This window comes from Drosophila mojavensis, unplaced genomic scaffold (genome assembly GCF_018153725.1).
Source record: "Drosophila mojavensis isolate 15081-1352.22 unplaced genomic scaffold, ASM1815372v1 contig_136, whole genome shotgun sequence".
NCBI lineage: Eukaryota > Metazoa > Arthropoda > Insecta > Diptera > Drosophilidae > Drosophila > Drosophila mojavensis.
In genome coordinates this window covers 6932393-6947624 of record NW_025318667.1, presented here as the reverse complement: position 1 = coordinate 6947624, position 15232 = coordinate 6932393, and the positions used below count along the sequence as shown (strand labels likewise).

The 15232-nt window shown below is 38.7% G+C and overlaps 1 protein-coding gene across 1 annotated transcript; it reads left to right on the top strand.

The window, feature by feature from the left end:
• The first annotated feature begins 9637 nt into the window (after positions 1–9637).
• Positions 9638–14295, top strand: LOC6586101 (cytochrome P450 18a1). Its single transcript, XM_002011688.4, has 5 exons — positions 9638–10541; positions 11782–11903; positions 12010–12439; positions 12530–12794; positions 13465–14295. The coding sequence occupies exons 1-5, from the start codon at positions 10154–10156 to the stop codon at positions 13871–13873; spliced, it is 1614 nt and encodes a 537-aa protein (XP_002011724.1). The 5' UTR covers positions 9638–10153; the 3' UTR covers positions 13874–14295.
• The last annotated feature ends 937 nt before the right edge of the window (positions 14296–15232 follow it).

Below are 15232 nucleotides of genomic sequence, written 5' to 3'. Positions count from 1 at the left end.
TGGTAGCTAAGAGTTCATTAAAAAAATGTTTAGAAAACTTATAGACTTAATACAAATTTCTTTTCTCGAATAAAAATCAACTATTTATTTAAGTTTTGAAATAATAATAATTTTCAATTTATAGTCGCTATTGATCATCTGCTATTCAACCGAAGGGATAGGGAGGATATACATATATGAAAATGTATATATTGTATATTAAATGATATTTTTTAATTAGGAAACTTGTTTTTTTTTTTTTTTAAGTATAAAAATTTAATTTCGACTTAAAATTTTCAGCAATTTATGATATACTTCATCTCTATTAAATTCTACTAATCCAATATTTCAAATAAATTTACAGACATCTCTTCAACTTTCACAGGGTATCTGGCTGTGCGCTGGCTACGTAAAGTCACATGAGAACCAAAGGAATAACAAAGAATTACATTTTTGCAGACATGCATATAGACTGAGTATATTCGCTGAGCTCGGCATCTCTGGAAACGGCTATGAATCGACTTGGCTTACGTAAACAAGAAATATGTTATGTTGTTCAAGATCTGTTGAGGGCATCGGATTTCGTCGGCTCTGGCCAGATACTTACTACGTAGTAGTATTATAGTCCATATAGACACCTGCATTGCCGTGCCCGCAACAAAACCAAATTTCCATTTATAATCTAATCCCAACTATCGCTCTGTGTGTATAGGAAGCACTAACTGTGTGATTAGATCACATTCGACTCATATACGTACTGCAATTGCTAATCAAATACCTGAGCGTTCATTGACCCCGTACGTGTTAAAGACGTGTTAAAGACTTCCCATTGCATACTGTGGCCATACATACTTAAATGGACACGGAAATACTATATATATATGTATATATGTGCCTATCTATATAGAAATTGACTAACTGCATAAGCTCTGGCCGCTTGGGGCAGGGGACGGTCGTGTAGCGCATCGGCGGTACGTTAAGGCCGAGACGCAGCTCTCGCGACTCGTCGGATTCGTATGCTCGATAGCTGTGAAATTCTTAAGACGTCTCGAGTGGCGGCGGCTTCTTTTGCGTCGTCACGACATCGATTTGTCAGCTCGAGTTCGAATTAATGAGCTTTCAAGGCCAAAAGGATGAGCGACAATAGAGTGCGAGCGAGATGGTAGACGGCGTGAGCAAGACAGGTACATATGTATATATACATATATAGTTGATAGTTGCCGAATAATAAGTAGCTAGAAATGGAGTGGACAGAGACAGACGGACGGAGGGACGAACGGACGGACAGACGGAAAGATTTATTTTTGTTTTCGTCGTAAATTTCATAACATTCTATTCTTTTCCATAAACATTCGAATTCGCATTTCCATTCCCATTCCCGTTTCCACTCCTCCTCCCTTTCCCAACCAAGCTCGGATCGTAGCCAAAGTCTCAAATCGCTGGCCGGCACCAGGCTGGCACTACGCTGCTTAGATCTATTCTTGCCGCCAATTCTTCGCTAGATTCTGCGTTGTCATGTGCCTCGATGTTGTTTTTTTCTTCTTTTTTTCGCTTCGACATTTACTGAATGTATCTTATTTTGTTTTTGTCTGCTTTTTTCTTCGTTTTTGTTTTTGTGTTTGCCTTTGTTGTTTTCGATTTTGTAGCAGGAATTCACAATTCTGTTTTCAAGTTCAAGAGCACGCACACACACACACGCGTACGACATGAAAGATGGGCTTGTCACCGAAACTATGTATTTACGATACTTCTCAGGCTTAGGACTATTTTACGCATTCTTTTGCGTAGATCGTTGGGGAATAGATAAACAAAGAATTAATATTGTTTACACCTTGCGAGCCTACAGATATGCATAAAATATTGAAACAAACTAGAAATCAATTGAAATGAAGATTCTTGTTTACGCCTAGCATAGCAAACGCAAGACCCTCTGATGTAATTCGCGCAAGAGTTGGGAAATTCATCAGAGCTGGCGATTCGGGAAAATCTTTTCTTTAGCATTAGCATTGCCATTAGCAATGTCATTAGTAATGTCATTAGCAGTCATTATTGGCATTCACACTTCCATTTTCATTACAATTATCATTATCATATCATTATCGCTATAGTTATAATTAGCATTATCATTAGCATTTTCATTATAATCGTTTAAAATACCATTTTCATAACAACTATCATTATCATTAGCATTGTCATTACAAATTGTCATAGGGATTGTCATCAGTAGTAATTAGTAGTTAGCATTATCATTAGCATTTTCATTATCATCGTTTAAAATACCATTTCCATTACAATTATCATTATCATTAGCATTGTCATTACAAATGGTCATAGGGATTGTCATTAGTAGTCATTATTCGCATATAAATTAGCATTGTCATTAGTAATGTCATTAGCATTGTCATTACCATTATTATTATTTTAATACTTACAGTACCATTTTCATTAGAATTAGTATTTATCATCTTTATCATTGTCATTAGCAGTCATTATTACCATTTTACTTTCCATTTCCATTACAATTATCACTATCATATCATCATTGTCATTGTGACAATTTCCATTTGCATTTTCATGGAAATTATTATGATATCATTATCGTTATCATCGTCTCTATATAGTCTATATATACTTTTTCCCTAATAGACACAGCTCCATACATATACAATATATACATACATATATATGTATATATTCTAACTTTCGAATCTTTTGTCTCGTACTAAGCAAGCCAAAATAGGTATCAAATAAAAATAATAAAATATCAAAATGCTTAATTGCTGAACAATGTGCGCATGCACTTTTTCCAATAATTACTGGCTCTATAAATAATTAATGACTAAGAATGACATGAATAAACTAAGCAACGAATAATTCTATACACTTTTTATACGCATTTAAATGTATTATCCCGCGAAAAGGAAACAAATATCCGAGAATAATTAATTGCGGAATATTTATTGTTATATCGTATATAGAAAAAGAATAGAAAGTTAGCGAAATCAGTTGAGCTGGTGCAACTTCCCTCCCGACTGAATCAAACTCCTTTGTTTTGTTATTTGTTCGGTTTATTTGAGTTTTTTGTTGTGTTTCGCTTGTCGGCTAATTTGTTATTTATTGCAAATGTGTGCGAACCTGCACACAAGCACAGATATACATACATACGTACAAACATCCATATGTATGTGTGTATATTCTAAGCGTGAACATGCTTAGCTATGCATGCAGAGACTTGCACACACCTGTATGCATACCTGCCCGTGCCTGTGTATGTTAGAGTATTTTACAAATGGTGCTTTGTTTGGCCGCTCAAGGTCGCGCCATAAAAAGTGTGCAAAAACAATTCTAAATATTGCATCACGAATGCGAATACACACAGAGAGAAAACGTTAAGCAACACGTGCCGCAAAAATCTCACAGCGAACCTCAAACACTCTATGCTGCCGATGCCGATACAGATGCAGCTCAGGTGGAATTGAAAAACAGACGAGATTTCCGAAATGCCATATTATTATCAATATAAGTGGCATTAGCATTAGAAGTAGCAGTAGCACTAGTATTTAGATTTGGATTGGCATTATAATTAGTGTTAGCATTAGCATTAGCATTCCTTTAGCATGAGCATTAACATTGGCACTCGCATTAGCGTTATGATTAGAATTAGCATTAGCACGAACATTATCATTATCATTAGCATTAGCATCAGTATCAGCATTAGCTTTAGCATTAGCTTCAGAAAAAGCATTTGCATTAGCATTAGCATTGGCATTAGCATCAACATTGGCATTAGCATTAGTATTAGCATTGGCATTAGCATTATCATTAGCATCAGCATTGTCATTAGCATTAGCAATATCATCATCATTAGCATTATTATTATCATTATCATTAGCATTAGCATCAGTATCAGCATTAGCTTTAGCATTAGCATCAGTATCAGCATTAGCTTTAGCATTAGTATCAGCATTGGCAGTAGCATCAGTATCAGCATTAGCATTAGCATCAGTATCAGCATTAGCATTAAAATCAGCATTTGCATTAGCACTAACATTAGGATTAGCATTAGCAGAAGCATTAGTATTGCCATTAGTAAATACTTCGGTATTAACAATAGCATTCATTGCCATTGGCAGTCGGAAAGGATAACTTCCGGTGCAGCCAGAACAGTTAGATTATAGTCCTCGGGATAGTAATAAAGTCAAATGGAAGCTATACGGAGAAAATGATCGCCGACTTAGAGTAGTGATCAAATAGCAATGCGTAAGGCATGATTGTTAACTCTTTAATAAATAACACCTGAATAGACGTAAATCGTATACCACAACTAGAAAAGAAACAGTTTGAAATGTTCACATCTACAGTAGAGCAGTCAATTTGTGTTGTTGCTAAAGTTCCTGAAAACAATCTTCGGCATTCGTAGAGAATATTATGCATATAAGGCATGGATAAATGGATATGTGAATATATTAACAAATTTCGTTATTTATATCTGCTATCTGTATGTGTAGATAATTGCGGTATTTATATTAATGACTAAATTTTGTATATTTCAGTTTCGAAACGCGTATTAATTAATGGGCTATTCGTTTGCTGTCTATAAGTGCAATCGCAGACGGGCGGATATGCTGACGTTATGACGGCTGCTGCCTTTGCCCCTCGAATCATTCAGATTGAGATTGAGATTGGGATTGTGATTGAGATTGGGATTGAGATTGAGATGTGGCAAACCAGTTAGTTATTACCTGTCACCGGGTTCGCCTGGGACTGCGCTGTGAGTCTCATTCGCCTCCGCCTCTGAAACAGAAACGAAACTGAAAATGAAACTGAAACTGAGACTGAAACGAAACTGAAATCCAATCCGACACTGTCTCCTGTCTGAGTGGCCGTGGCAACGGCTGTGGCACTGGCACTGGCACTGGCACTGGCTCTGCCTCTGGCTGTGGCTGTGGCTGTGGCTCTCTGTCAGATCTCTGGCGGCATATTTCTGCACTGACTCATGTCCGGTATCCTTGGCTGACTGTACAAGCGGTAACTATTTCAGTTCACATTCTGGGGCTTGCCTAGTCAGTCATTAGCCTTTTGGCAGCAGTTCCTGGAAACTTCGCCGGCCGCTCAACAATGCGGCCGCTGCTGACACCGGCCTCTGCTTTGGCTATAGATCTGTGTGTCTGGGCCAATGACCGCTTCCAAGGCCGCGCGCGCAGTGCACAGTTTTCCTGTTCTCGATTTTCATGATCTGTCTGTGTGTGGTGTGTGTGTGATCCTTAAGTGCACAGAGAGGGAGGGAGATAGTGAGTGAGCGAGAGCTAGCGAGTGGAGAGAGAGAGAGAGAGAGGGGAGTGAGTGAGTGAGTGAGTGTGCATAGGTAGTTTGTTGTCCTGCGCTGCAGCGGGTGCGTTGACCCAACGGCCATTGTCGTAAGTGCTTTGTTTTTTTTTTTCGTTTTGATTTTGATTTCCTAGAGGCCACGTCAGCAGTTGCCTGCCACATGCAGCATCCTAGTTCGGCAGCTGTTGCCAGTTCAATGACTCGACTAGCTACTCCTCTGTGCGGCTGTACGACAACAGTTGCTGCTGCCTAGTGCAGTTGCAGTTGCTGTTGCTGTTGCTGTTGCCATGTCGCAATCTTAGCTCCTGGCTTGATTATCTTTTGCTTTTGCTCACTCTCACACTCCCTCGCTCCCTCTCGCTTGCTCACTCGCCTTTAGCCCTGTTTACACATTTGTGGCGCGTGATTTTGGCCACAGCCTTGAAGCTACCAGCTTCACATTTGGCATTTGAAACTCTGGCTTTTTGTGTTTTTTGTTGTTTATTAAAGCTGTTGCTGCGCCGAAACATTTGTCTTCTAGTATACTTCAGCTCTGGCTCTGGGAATGAGAACGGGAAAGGGAACTGCGACTGCGACTGCGACTGTGCTGCACTTGACATTGCCGTTGACTTGTTATTCGCTTTATGCTTCATTCATCAAGCAGTCAAAAGCTCAAAAGACACATAGAGAGAAGCAGAGAGAAAGAGACAGAACGAGTTAGACAAATTCAATGCATAACTATATATATGTATATGTATATATGAAGAGATAGAGAGACCGAGAAAGAGAGAGAGAGAGAGGGAGAGAGTTGCTAGAGAGATACAGATGCTGTTTGCTGATTGCTGATGCTTACTAATTATCAAAATTGAATTGAATTTAAGTAGATGCAAATTAGTTCATTGCCCGCTAATGCTAACAAAACGAGTAGAGCATGTTCTACATAGCAAATGCCCGACTAGCTGCTGCCCTGCAATTTCCATTAACAAATTAAATTCTGTAAAGAGTTTTCGCTGCTTTCTCTCGAGCTGTACTTAAATAGAATGCAGCTGTAATACCCGCCTGAGGTGCTCTTCGTTCAATGCCTGTGTTTTGCTCAAGTACAGGGTATCTGTGCACACACTTGCTCAGCATAAGGCCACGCTGTCGCTTTGAACATTTTCAAAATACCGCAAATATTGTGCATAATCCGTTCACAATACGCATAAATATCTGAATGTGGTTAATTATTTCACAGACTGTCAAAACAGGCGTCCATTAGCGGTCAAGAATTTTTTGTGGGATTTGACTATAGTAATATACAGAGCTGTAGTATATACGCACGCATATGGAGTGTATTAGAGATCGGAGCTGGGGCTGGCAGAAATGCCAGCAAATTAGTTAAGGTCGAAGGCCCTAACAGACGGTGCTTTGGCTGTAGTTGGTATTTATTTTAATTAGTCCAAATTACTGTAAATAAATATTTGAAGTCTAGCAACAAAATATGTGTTCTATATAGCAGTCTCATATTTTTATGGCATAGTTCCTAAACATATAAAATAATATAAATTGAATATATTATATAAATAGTGTAATCATGTAAGATGGTTGCAGTCGGGTATTACCGACTGTAAAATATTTTATTTATTATATTTTTCCGAATTCGCGTCTCCTTCAATTAGTACTATATTATCTTTTAAGCATCTAAATAGAGGAGAACTGCAGTTTTTAGTCGACAAACTTTGAGTTTCTAGCTTTCAAAGTGGGGAAAGTACAGATTTACATTTATCGTATATACACATTAGGTAAATACATATTTGATATATGTATATATTAATTTTTTTGATGTTTATATGTGTATATATTATATTTTTTATAATTATATTTTTTTATATATTTTTTATCTTGATCCCAACTCTAGTACGTAATACAAATTTCAATTTGCCAACACTTTCATTGTAGCATTTCAGACTTACAAACTACATATTGTATTTCCCGATGAGCCACACCCCTAGTGGGCGTTTCGAGAATATCTTTATACTTAATCAGACGAGGATGCCCATATGTAGGGGCGTATGGCTGGATAGACGTACGGACAGACGCACAAAAAGCTAATTAACTTTCTTGAATAAGTAAATTATTCCTAAATTTTGGAATTTTTTTCATTTACTTTTACTTTTGCCATTGATTTTATTTTTTATTTTTTTTTTTTTTTTTTTTTGGAAATAAGTGGGTGTAGGTCCTGCATTCAGGTAATATATGAAGTGAGTAGTAAATGAGCTTATTTATTTCGTTTATGTATATATTCCTAGGCATATAATATGTTTCACTTATATATAACTAAATATATCGTAAGATTAGGAATAATTAATAACTAGAGATTTTCCACTTAAGTTTAAGATGAACTTCTCCGGTCACTTTTGTTTAGAAAATTTTAAATATTTTTATTTATTTTTTAATTTTCATTAAAAAAAAAAAAGTGTGACGAGTTTTAAAATTGTGAATATTTGCTGCACATAATTTAAGTTTTAATATATATATATATTAATTTATTTTAGTGCATATATTCATATATAATTTATTTGATATATATCGAAGTTTCTGGGCCAGCAACTGTGCGTCTGCTTCTGGTTCCGTCTGTCACTTTGCTTCATTTATTTTTTTTTTTTTTTTTTGCCACTGCAGACTGCGCCGTCGACGTCGGCAGCGTTTGGCGTGTGGCTGAGGGTCAGATCTTGTCCTTAAGCCCAACAAAACAAAAAAAAAAAAAAACCGGCATGGTCTTTGCTTGTTGGTAAACAAGAAGCAAACAAATCGTTGAATTAATCGAAAGGCGAACCCAAAACGAAATCGAAAGCCACAGAAACTTCTGCAGAATTGATTACAAATGCATTTGAATTTGAATTTGAAATCGAACCAAAAAAAAAAAAAAAAACAAACAAAATATTTTTTTAAAACCTTTTCATCGTCCAAAATTCTCGTTGTTGTTGTCATATAAACAGATCTGTTATCTTGTTCATCTGCCGCTCAGCTTCTTCTTGTTCATTGTGAATTTGTTAACAACATTTTTGAACTTGAATGCAATGCTAAGGCTTGACGTCATTCGGAATTTTGATACAATGCCCAGACCAATAAATATGAATTATCAAATCTCGATTCTTTTGAAATCTATCTCGGCTGCGGATCACTGGGCGAAGGCTTAGCTAATTAACCCCAAATGCAAATTGGTTTCTTTTGAGAGGTAAAGGCAAGTGCAACTGCTTCCGCTATATATGTAGATCTTGTATGAAGTTTCGCTCAGTGTAGCTTAGACTTCATATATATATGTGTACATGTATGTATGTCTTATCAATTGATAAGCGCTGCAAGTACATCTGTCCGAGCATCTGCGACAGCGACTGCGACTGCGACGGCGACAACGACTGCAAAGTCGACCGCGCATCGCTCCAGCGCCAGCTGTGTCAGCCGCTGTCGACTGCCGAGCGCCGACTGGCCAGCGTCTGATTGCTCTTGAGCTTGGCTTGGAGCTCAGTCAAAAAGAAAAGATGAAAAAAAAAAAAAAAACATAAACAGAGAGCGCAAGCGGCGCTCGCGTTGCACTCAAAACAAAAGCCGAGCGCCCGCTTTGAGCTCAAACATGTTCGAGCTGGCTCGCTGGCAACATGTTGGCTGCGATTGAGTGAAACGCTCTGACTGCGCTGCTTATTGGAAACTTGTTGATTTGGCGCTGCCGCTGGTCAGCGGCCGGGGGCAGCGGGGGCAGCTGCTAGCTGGGGCGAAACGACAGCAGCAGCAGCAGCAACGGCAGCAACGGCAGCAGCAGCAACAGCGGCGGCGTCATTTCAAGACTAATATGAGCGCATCAAACTGACTGAGACTGAGTCGGAGATGGAGATGGGGATGGGGATGGGGATGGAGAGGTAGACGAAGACGAAGACGTAGACGAACACTGATATGAGCGAGTGCGCTGTGAGTGACGCCGGCAGCGACGGCAGCAGCAGCAGCAGCTGCAGCAGCCGCTGCCCAGCTTTTGACTATCAGATTCTGTCCCAGAGCGGGCCACAGTCAGAGCCACAGTCAGAGCCAGAGTCAGAGTCGGAGTCGGAGCTGCGCAGCCAGACCGCGCTCTGCCCAATCGAGCAGCTCGAATACGTTGCAGACGCGCAGCGTCGCAAACGGCGGCGTCGTATCGGTCGGTCGGTCGGTCGTCGTCGTCGTCGTCGTCGTCGCCGCCGTCGTCGGCTCTGGCTCTGGGAGTGTGCGCGCGCTTGAAGCGGCCGAGCCGCGATTGCCGTCGATCACTCGTTCGCGTTCGGCGCTGCTCTGCGAAGCGGCGGCCGAGTTGTTATAAAAGTGGCAAGGACATACGCTCGAGCCATTAGTCGAAAACTATAAACGCTCGACGCGAAATCGTCTCCGGGTCTCTCTCCGCCTACTTCTTCGACACCGAGCACGCAACTATTTTTTTTTTTAGATCTACGCTTAAACTGTTACCAACACCACAACAAACGCACAATTTTAGGCGGCTAACAAGAAATACAAATTTTTTATTCAAATTACACAAAAAGGAGAAAATTTTTTTTACTGTTTCCTGCGCCACGGACAAAACTACAATAAAAAAAAAAATCCGAAAAATTTTTTTTTAAAATTCCAACATAAGAATTGAATTTTTTTCGTAACGTTCGGACGCCAAGTAAAAGCAAAAGTGACAACAAATGACTCTGCAGTGCAGCAAATAAATCAAGCAAAAACAATAACAAAAAACATATATATATATATCTGAATATATATATATATATATATATATATATATATAGAAGGAACAGCATCGTCAGCTGAAAGGACGCCGCCCCACCCCCCACCAGAGAGCAGCAACAGAAAACTCGGCAACATGCTGGGCGAATCGTATGTGATAAAGTTTGTGAAGCGCCAGCTGCTGATGGAGCAGCAGGATGCCCAGAATATGCTGCTCTTCTCGCTGAGCTTCCTCACCCTGATCAAGCTGCTGCAGTGGCTGCTGCGCCTGTACCGGGAGCTGCGCAAGCTGCCGCCCGGCCCCTGGGGCCTGCCGGTCATCGGCTATCTGCTGTTCATGGGCAACGAGAAGCACACGCGCTTCATGGAGCTGGCCACCAGGTACGGCAGCCTCTTCTCCACCCGCCTCGGCAGCCAGCTGACGGTCGTCATGAGTGACTACAAAATGATTCGCGAGTGCTTTCGCCGCGAGGAGTTCACAGGACGACCGGACACGCCGTTCATGCAAACGCTCAACGGTTACGGTAAGTCGAAAGAGAATACAAATGAAATTATAAACATATACAAAAATAATATAATTAAAAAAAAAAATGTTTTTAAAATAATGAAAAGCTAGTAAAAATTGAATATGAAAAAAAAAAATTTAATATGAAACAGATTTGTTTAAAATAAAATAAAATTAAAAATAAAACTTTGATTTTACTATGAAAAAAAAAGACAAAAATTTAATGTATATATTTTTTTATAATTTATTTAAAATGTAAAAAAAAAATGTATGCCCTATACAACATTTTTAATATATTTTTATTTTTCTGCTTTTCTTTTCATTATTTTAAAATCAAATAATACATACATATGAGCAAATAATTTATTTAATTTATAATTTTTTTTTCTTGTTTATATATAAAATCTACATATATTTTAACATGACACTTTTTAACTTTTTAAATGAAAATCAATTTTAATTTTATGCTCTGATTTTTTACATTTTATTCATATATGCATATATATATATTTGTTTTTATTATATTTATTTTACATATTTTACTACTCATAGTATTTTTATTTTGCGTACTATGGAAATTTACAAATCAATCGACACGTTCCAAACTTTTGCTGCGCCAGCACAAAATGTTTAATAAATAATCAAAATGCAAATAAATATATAAATATTTATGTGAATATAAATAAATAAATAAAAGCAGTCAGGCTGATATGCATACCTTTATATATTTATATATAAATCTGTACATATCGCAATGCACTTCAACTTTCAATAAAATGTAAAAAATTAACAAAAAAAAAAGAAGAGGAAGAAGAAGAAGTAAATGACAATAGCAATGCATTTCTTTGTTGCCCGTTTAACTTAATATATAATTGTTGTTGTTGTTGCTGTTTTTTTTCTTTTACAGCTGCTTTTGGCCCGGCCATAAGCCGCTTTTATTTTATTTTGTATTCCAATGATAAGAGAAATAAAATATAAAAAATTCCAACATTTCTTGCGTTGGTGATTTCATTTTTGGCCCAGAAGTGGGGCAGAGCCTACCTCAATTAAAGAAAGAGAAAGAAGAAGACAACAACAGCAAACAAAATACAATTAAAAATTAAATAAAAACTCAGTTCGCTATAGCCATATATATATATATATATATATATATTGTAGATATATAGACATATGGCATACAGATATATAGTATGTAGTCATGTGTATGACATTATGAGCAAGTTGTCTTAATATATTGGACCGCATTGTATCGCTTGCAGGCATCATCAATAGCACCGGCAAACTGTGGAAGGATCAGCGTCGCTTTCTGCACGACAAGTTGCGCCAGTTCGGCATGACCTACATGGGCAACGGCAAGCAGCAGATGCAGAAGCGCATCATGGTGAGTACGACAACGACGACGACGATGATGATGTGCAGCTGAGAGAACATTCGCTTAACTCTCTCCCTCCCCCTCTCTCTCTCTCTCTCTCTCTACTCTCGCGCAGACGGAGGTGCACGAGTTCATTGGGCATTTGCATGCGAGCGACGGACAACCGATTGACATGTCGCCGGTCATCTCGGTGGCTGTGAGCAATGTGATTTGCAGCCTGATGATGTCGACGCGGTTCAGCATCGACGATCCCAAGTTTAGGCGCTTCAACTTTCTGATCGAGGAGGGCATGCGGCTGTTCGGCGAGATTCATACCGTTGACTACATACCGACGCTGCAGTGCTTCCCCAGCATCTCGACGGCCAAGAACAAGATCGCCCAGAATCGTGCCGAGATGCAGAAATTCTACCGTGACGTCATCGACGAGCACAAGCGCAGCTTCGATCCCAGCAATGTGCGCGATCTGGTCGATTTCTATCTGTGCGAGATTGAGAAGGCCAAGGCCGAAGGCACCGATGCAGAACTCTTTGAGGGCAAGGATCATGGTAAGTGCTCGACTCTTGGCCTGACGCTTGACAATAGACTGAATGCTAATCAATTTTCGTTCGCTCTCGCCAATCCATTGTTCATTGCAGAGGAGCAGCTGGTTCAAGTGATCATTGATCTGTTCTCGGCGGGCATGGAGACGATCAAGACGACGCTGCTGTGGATAAACGTGTTCATGCTGCGCAATCCCAAGGAGATGCGACGCGTCCAGGACGAGCTCGATCAGGTTGTGGGTCGCCATCGTCTGCCCACGATCGAGGATCTGCAGTATCTGCCAGTCACTGAGTCAACGATACTCGAGTCGATGCGCCGCTCCAGCATCGTGCCATTGGCCACCACACACTCGCCCACAAGGTAAGCTATCGATAGTTGGCCATCGGCTTATCAGCTATCAGTCGGTTATCAGCTGGCCACGCCCACAATCGTGGGCCGTGCGCCCGCTTACGCATGCAGCAAATTGTGCGCAAATGCTGAATGCAAATGACGACAACGAGGTCCGCACTCGTCCGTTCATTCACTCCACGCATGGACAATGGCACGCGATTGGCACATTCATTGTCGCCGCCAAGGGGCCGGCCTGGGGAGGGGGTGCGGTAGCTGCGGTGGGTGCTTGGGGCTTTGCCTCTCACATCACATCACATCACATCACATCAAATCAAATCAAATCAAATGGCACTGGCACTGGAAAGCCAAGCAACTGGGAAACTGCCTTTCATTCAGTACTCAAGCCCGAGCTCTCCCCGCACTCCGCCGCACCGCCACTCCATGCCTCCCCTCTCCGTCCGGCCATGCGGTATCATTGGACGCGCTTCCTTTGCGTCGCAGTTTGGCCCAGTTTCGGTTCTACGCACTTGATAATTCTGATTAGAGGCTTGTCAGCTGATAACCGCACAGCGAATCAATAATACTAAACGCAGAAGAACTGCAGCTCGTTTGAAACACTTGACTAACTTGGCATCATCTGCCTCTCTCTCTCTCTTTCTTTCCCCCGCTCTCTCTCTCTCTGTTTGCTATCGCCTCACAGAGATGTGCAACTGAATGGCTATACCATACCGGCCGGCTCGCACGTCATACCGCTGATCAACAGCGTTCACATGGACCCCAATCTGTGGGAGAAGCCGGAGGAGTTCCGCCCGTCGCGCTTCATCGATACGGAGGGCAAGGTGCGCAAGCCGGAATACTTTATACCCTTCGGTGTGGGCCGACGCATGTGTCTGGGCGATGTGCTGGCGCGCATGGAGCTCTTCCTGTTCTTCGCCTCGTTCATGCACTGCTTCGACATTGCGCTGCCCGAGGGCCAGCCGCTGCCCAGCCTGAAGGGCAATGTGGGCGCCACCATCACGCCCGAGTCCTTCAAGGTCTGCCTCAAGCGTCGCCCCCTGGCGCCCACGGCCAGCGAGCCGCATCAAGTGCGCAATGTGGGCGCCAACTGAGCCCCAACTAGGCGGGGCTCAACAGAGCACGGTTTTGTTCCTACACAATTTTTTTTAATTATTATTATTATTATTATTATTATTATTATTATTATTAATATTATTATTATTATTATCATTAGAGATTTATATGCATAGAGAGAGACAATATTGCTTAAGAAATTAGGCCTTAGGCTTAGCGTTAAGTAACAAGTTTTTAAAGGCTATACGACGAGCCTGTCATCAAAAGATACAGATGCTACCTATCTATACCTATCTATAGATTATGTATCTGTATCATTTATCATTTAGCTATGTTATAAAGCAATCAAATTCTATTCTTTCAACCCCAAGAAGCTGTGTTCAGTTAATTAATAATTAATTCGTAATTAAAATACATTAATTAATTAGCATTTTAATTAGCCAAGTTGAAATATTTTGTTTACAAACATCTTTAAATATATTATATATATATATATATATATATATATATATATATATATATATATATATATATATATATATATATATATATATATATATATATATAATTTTTTTGTCTTTAGTTAGTTGATGTTTTTTTTGTTATATTTAAGACAACAAACAACAAAACAAACTGTGGTTTATTTTAAGCACACAAATATAGGTAAAATAAAAATAAATTCAAAAAAAAAAAAAAAAAAAACAATTATAAAAATTTTAATAATAAAACAAAATTAGAAACAAATAAAACAACAAATTATTTTCTTTAATAATTAAACAAATTATTAAGTAAAAAATAAACACGATTGACAATAAAACTAAATCATTTAAAAAGCACAAACAAATATTTTTTTAATAATTACAAATTTTTTGCGGAAAAAAAATGAATAAAAATCTTAAATTAGCAAATAATGTAAAAAAAAAAAAAAAAAAAAATATAATAAACAAAATTTTTGTTTTGATGTGCAAAATTAAAAAAAAAAACTGAAGAAATTTAACTCTTCTTAATAAAATAAAATCAATCAAAAAATTATTTATTTATTGTTATCTAATAAAATAAAATCAATCGAAAAACTATTGATTTTATTATTTTATGTAAAAAAATTTTGAAAATAAAAATGTATATAATTGCAAATTGCCAAAAAATTAACATATCTTTTATTTTCAATCGTTAAATAAAAAATTAAAAAATATGAAAATATTTTATAAAATTTTTCCTTTTACATAAATCTTAAATTAATAGCGAAAATTAATAGTTTATTTGACAAACACCGCTTAAAATGGGTTTAAAATATTTTTTATTGTTGTTTATTATTTATATTGGAAGAAAAAAAAGAAAAAGAATGCACTTAGTCAAATTGTTAATTTGAAAAATAAAAAAAATAAATTAAAAAAAAA

Coding starts and splice junctions, on each gene's coding strand:
- LOC6586101 (XM_002011688.4), top strand. CDS start 10,154: ATGCTGGGCGAATCGTATGTGATAAAGTTTGTGAAGCGCCAGCTGCTG. Junction 11,904..12,009: donor AGATGCAGAAGCGCATCATG/GTGAGTACGACA, acceptor ACTCTCGCGCAG/ACGGAGGTGCACGAGTTCAT. Junction 12,440..12,529: donor CTTTGAGGGCAAGGATCATG/GTAAGTGCTCGA, acceptor TGTTCATTGCAG/AGGAGCAGCTGGTTCAAGTG.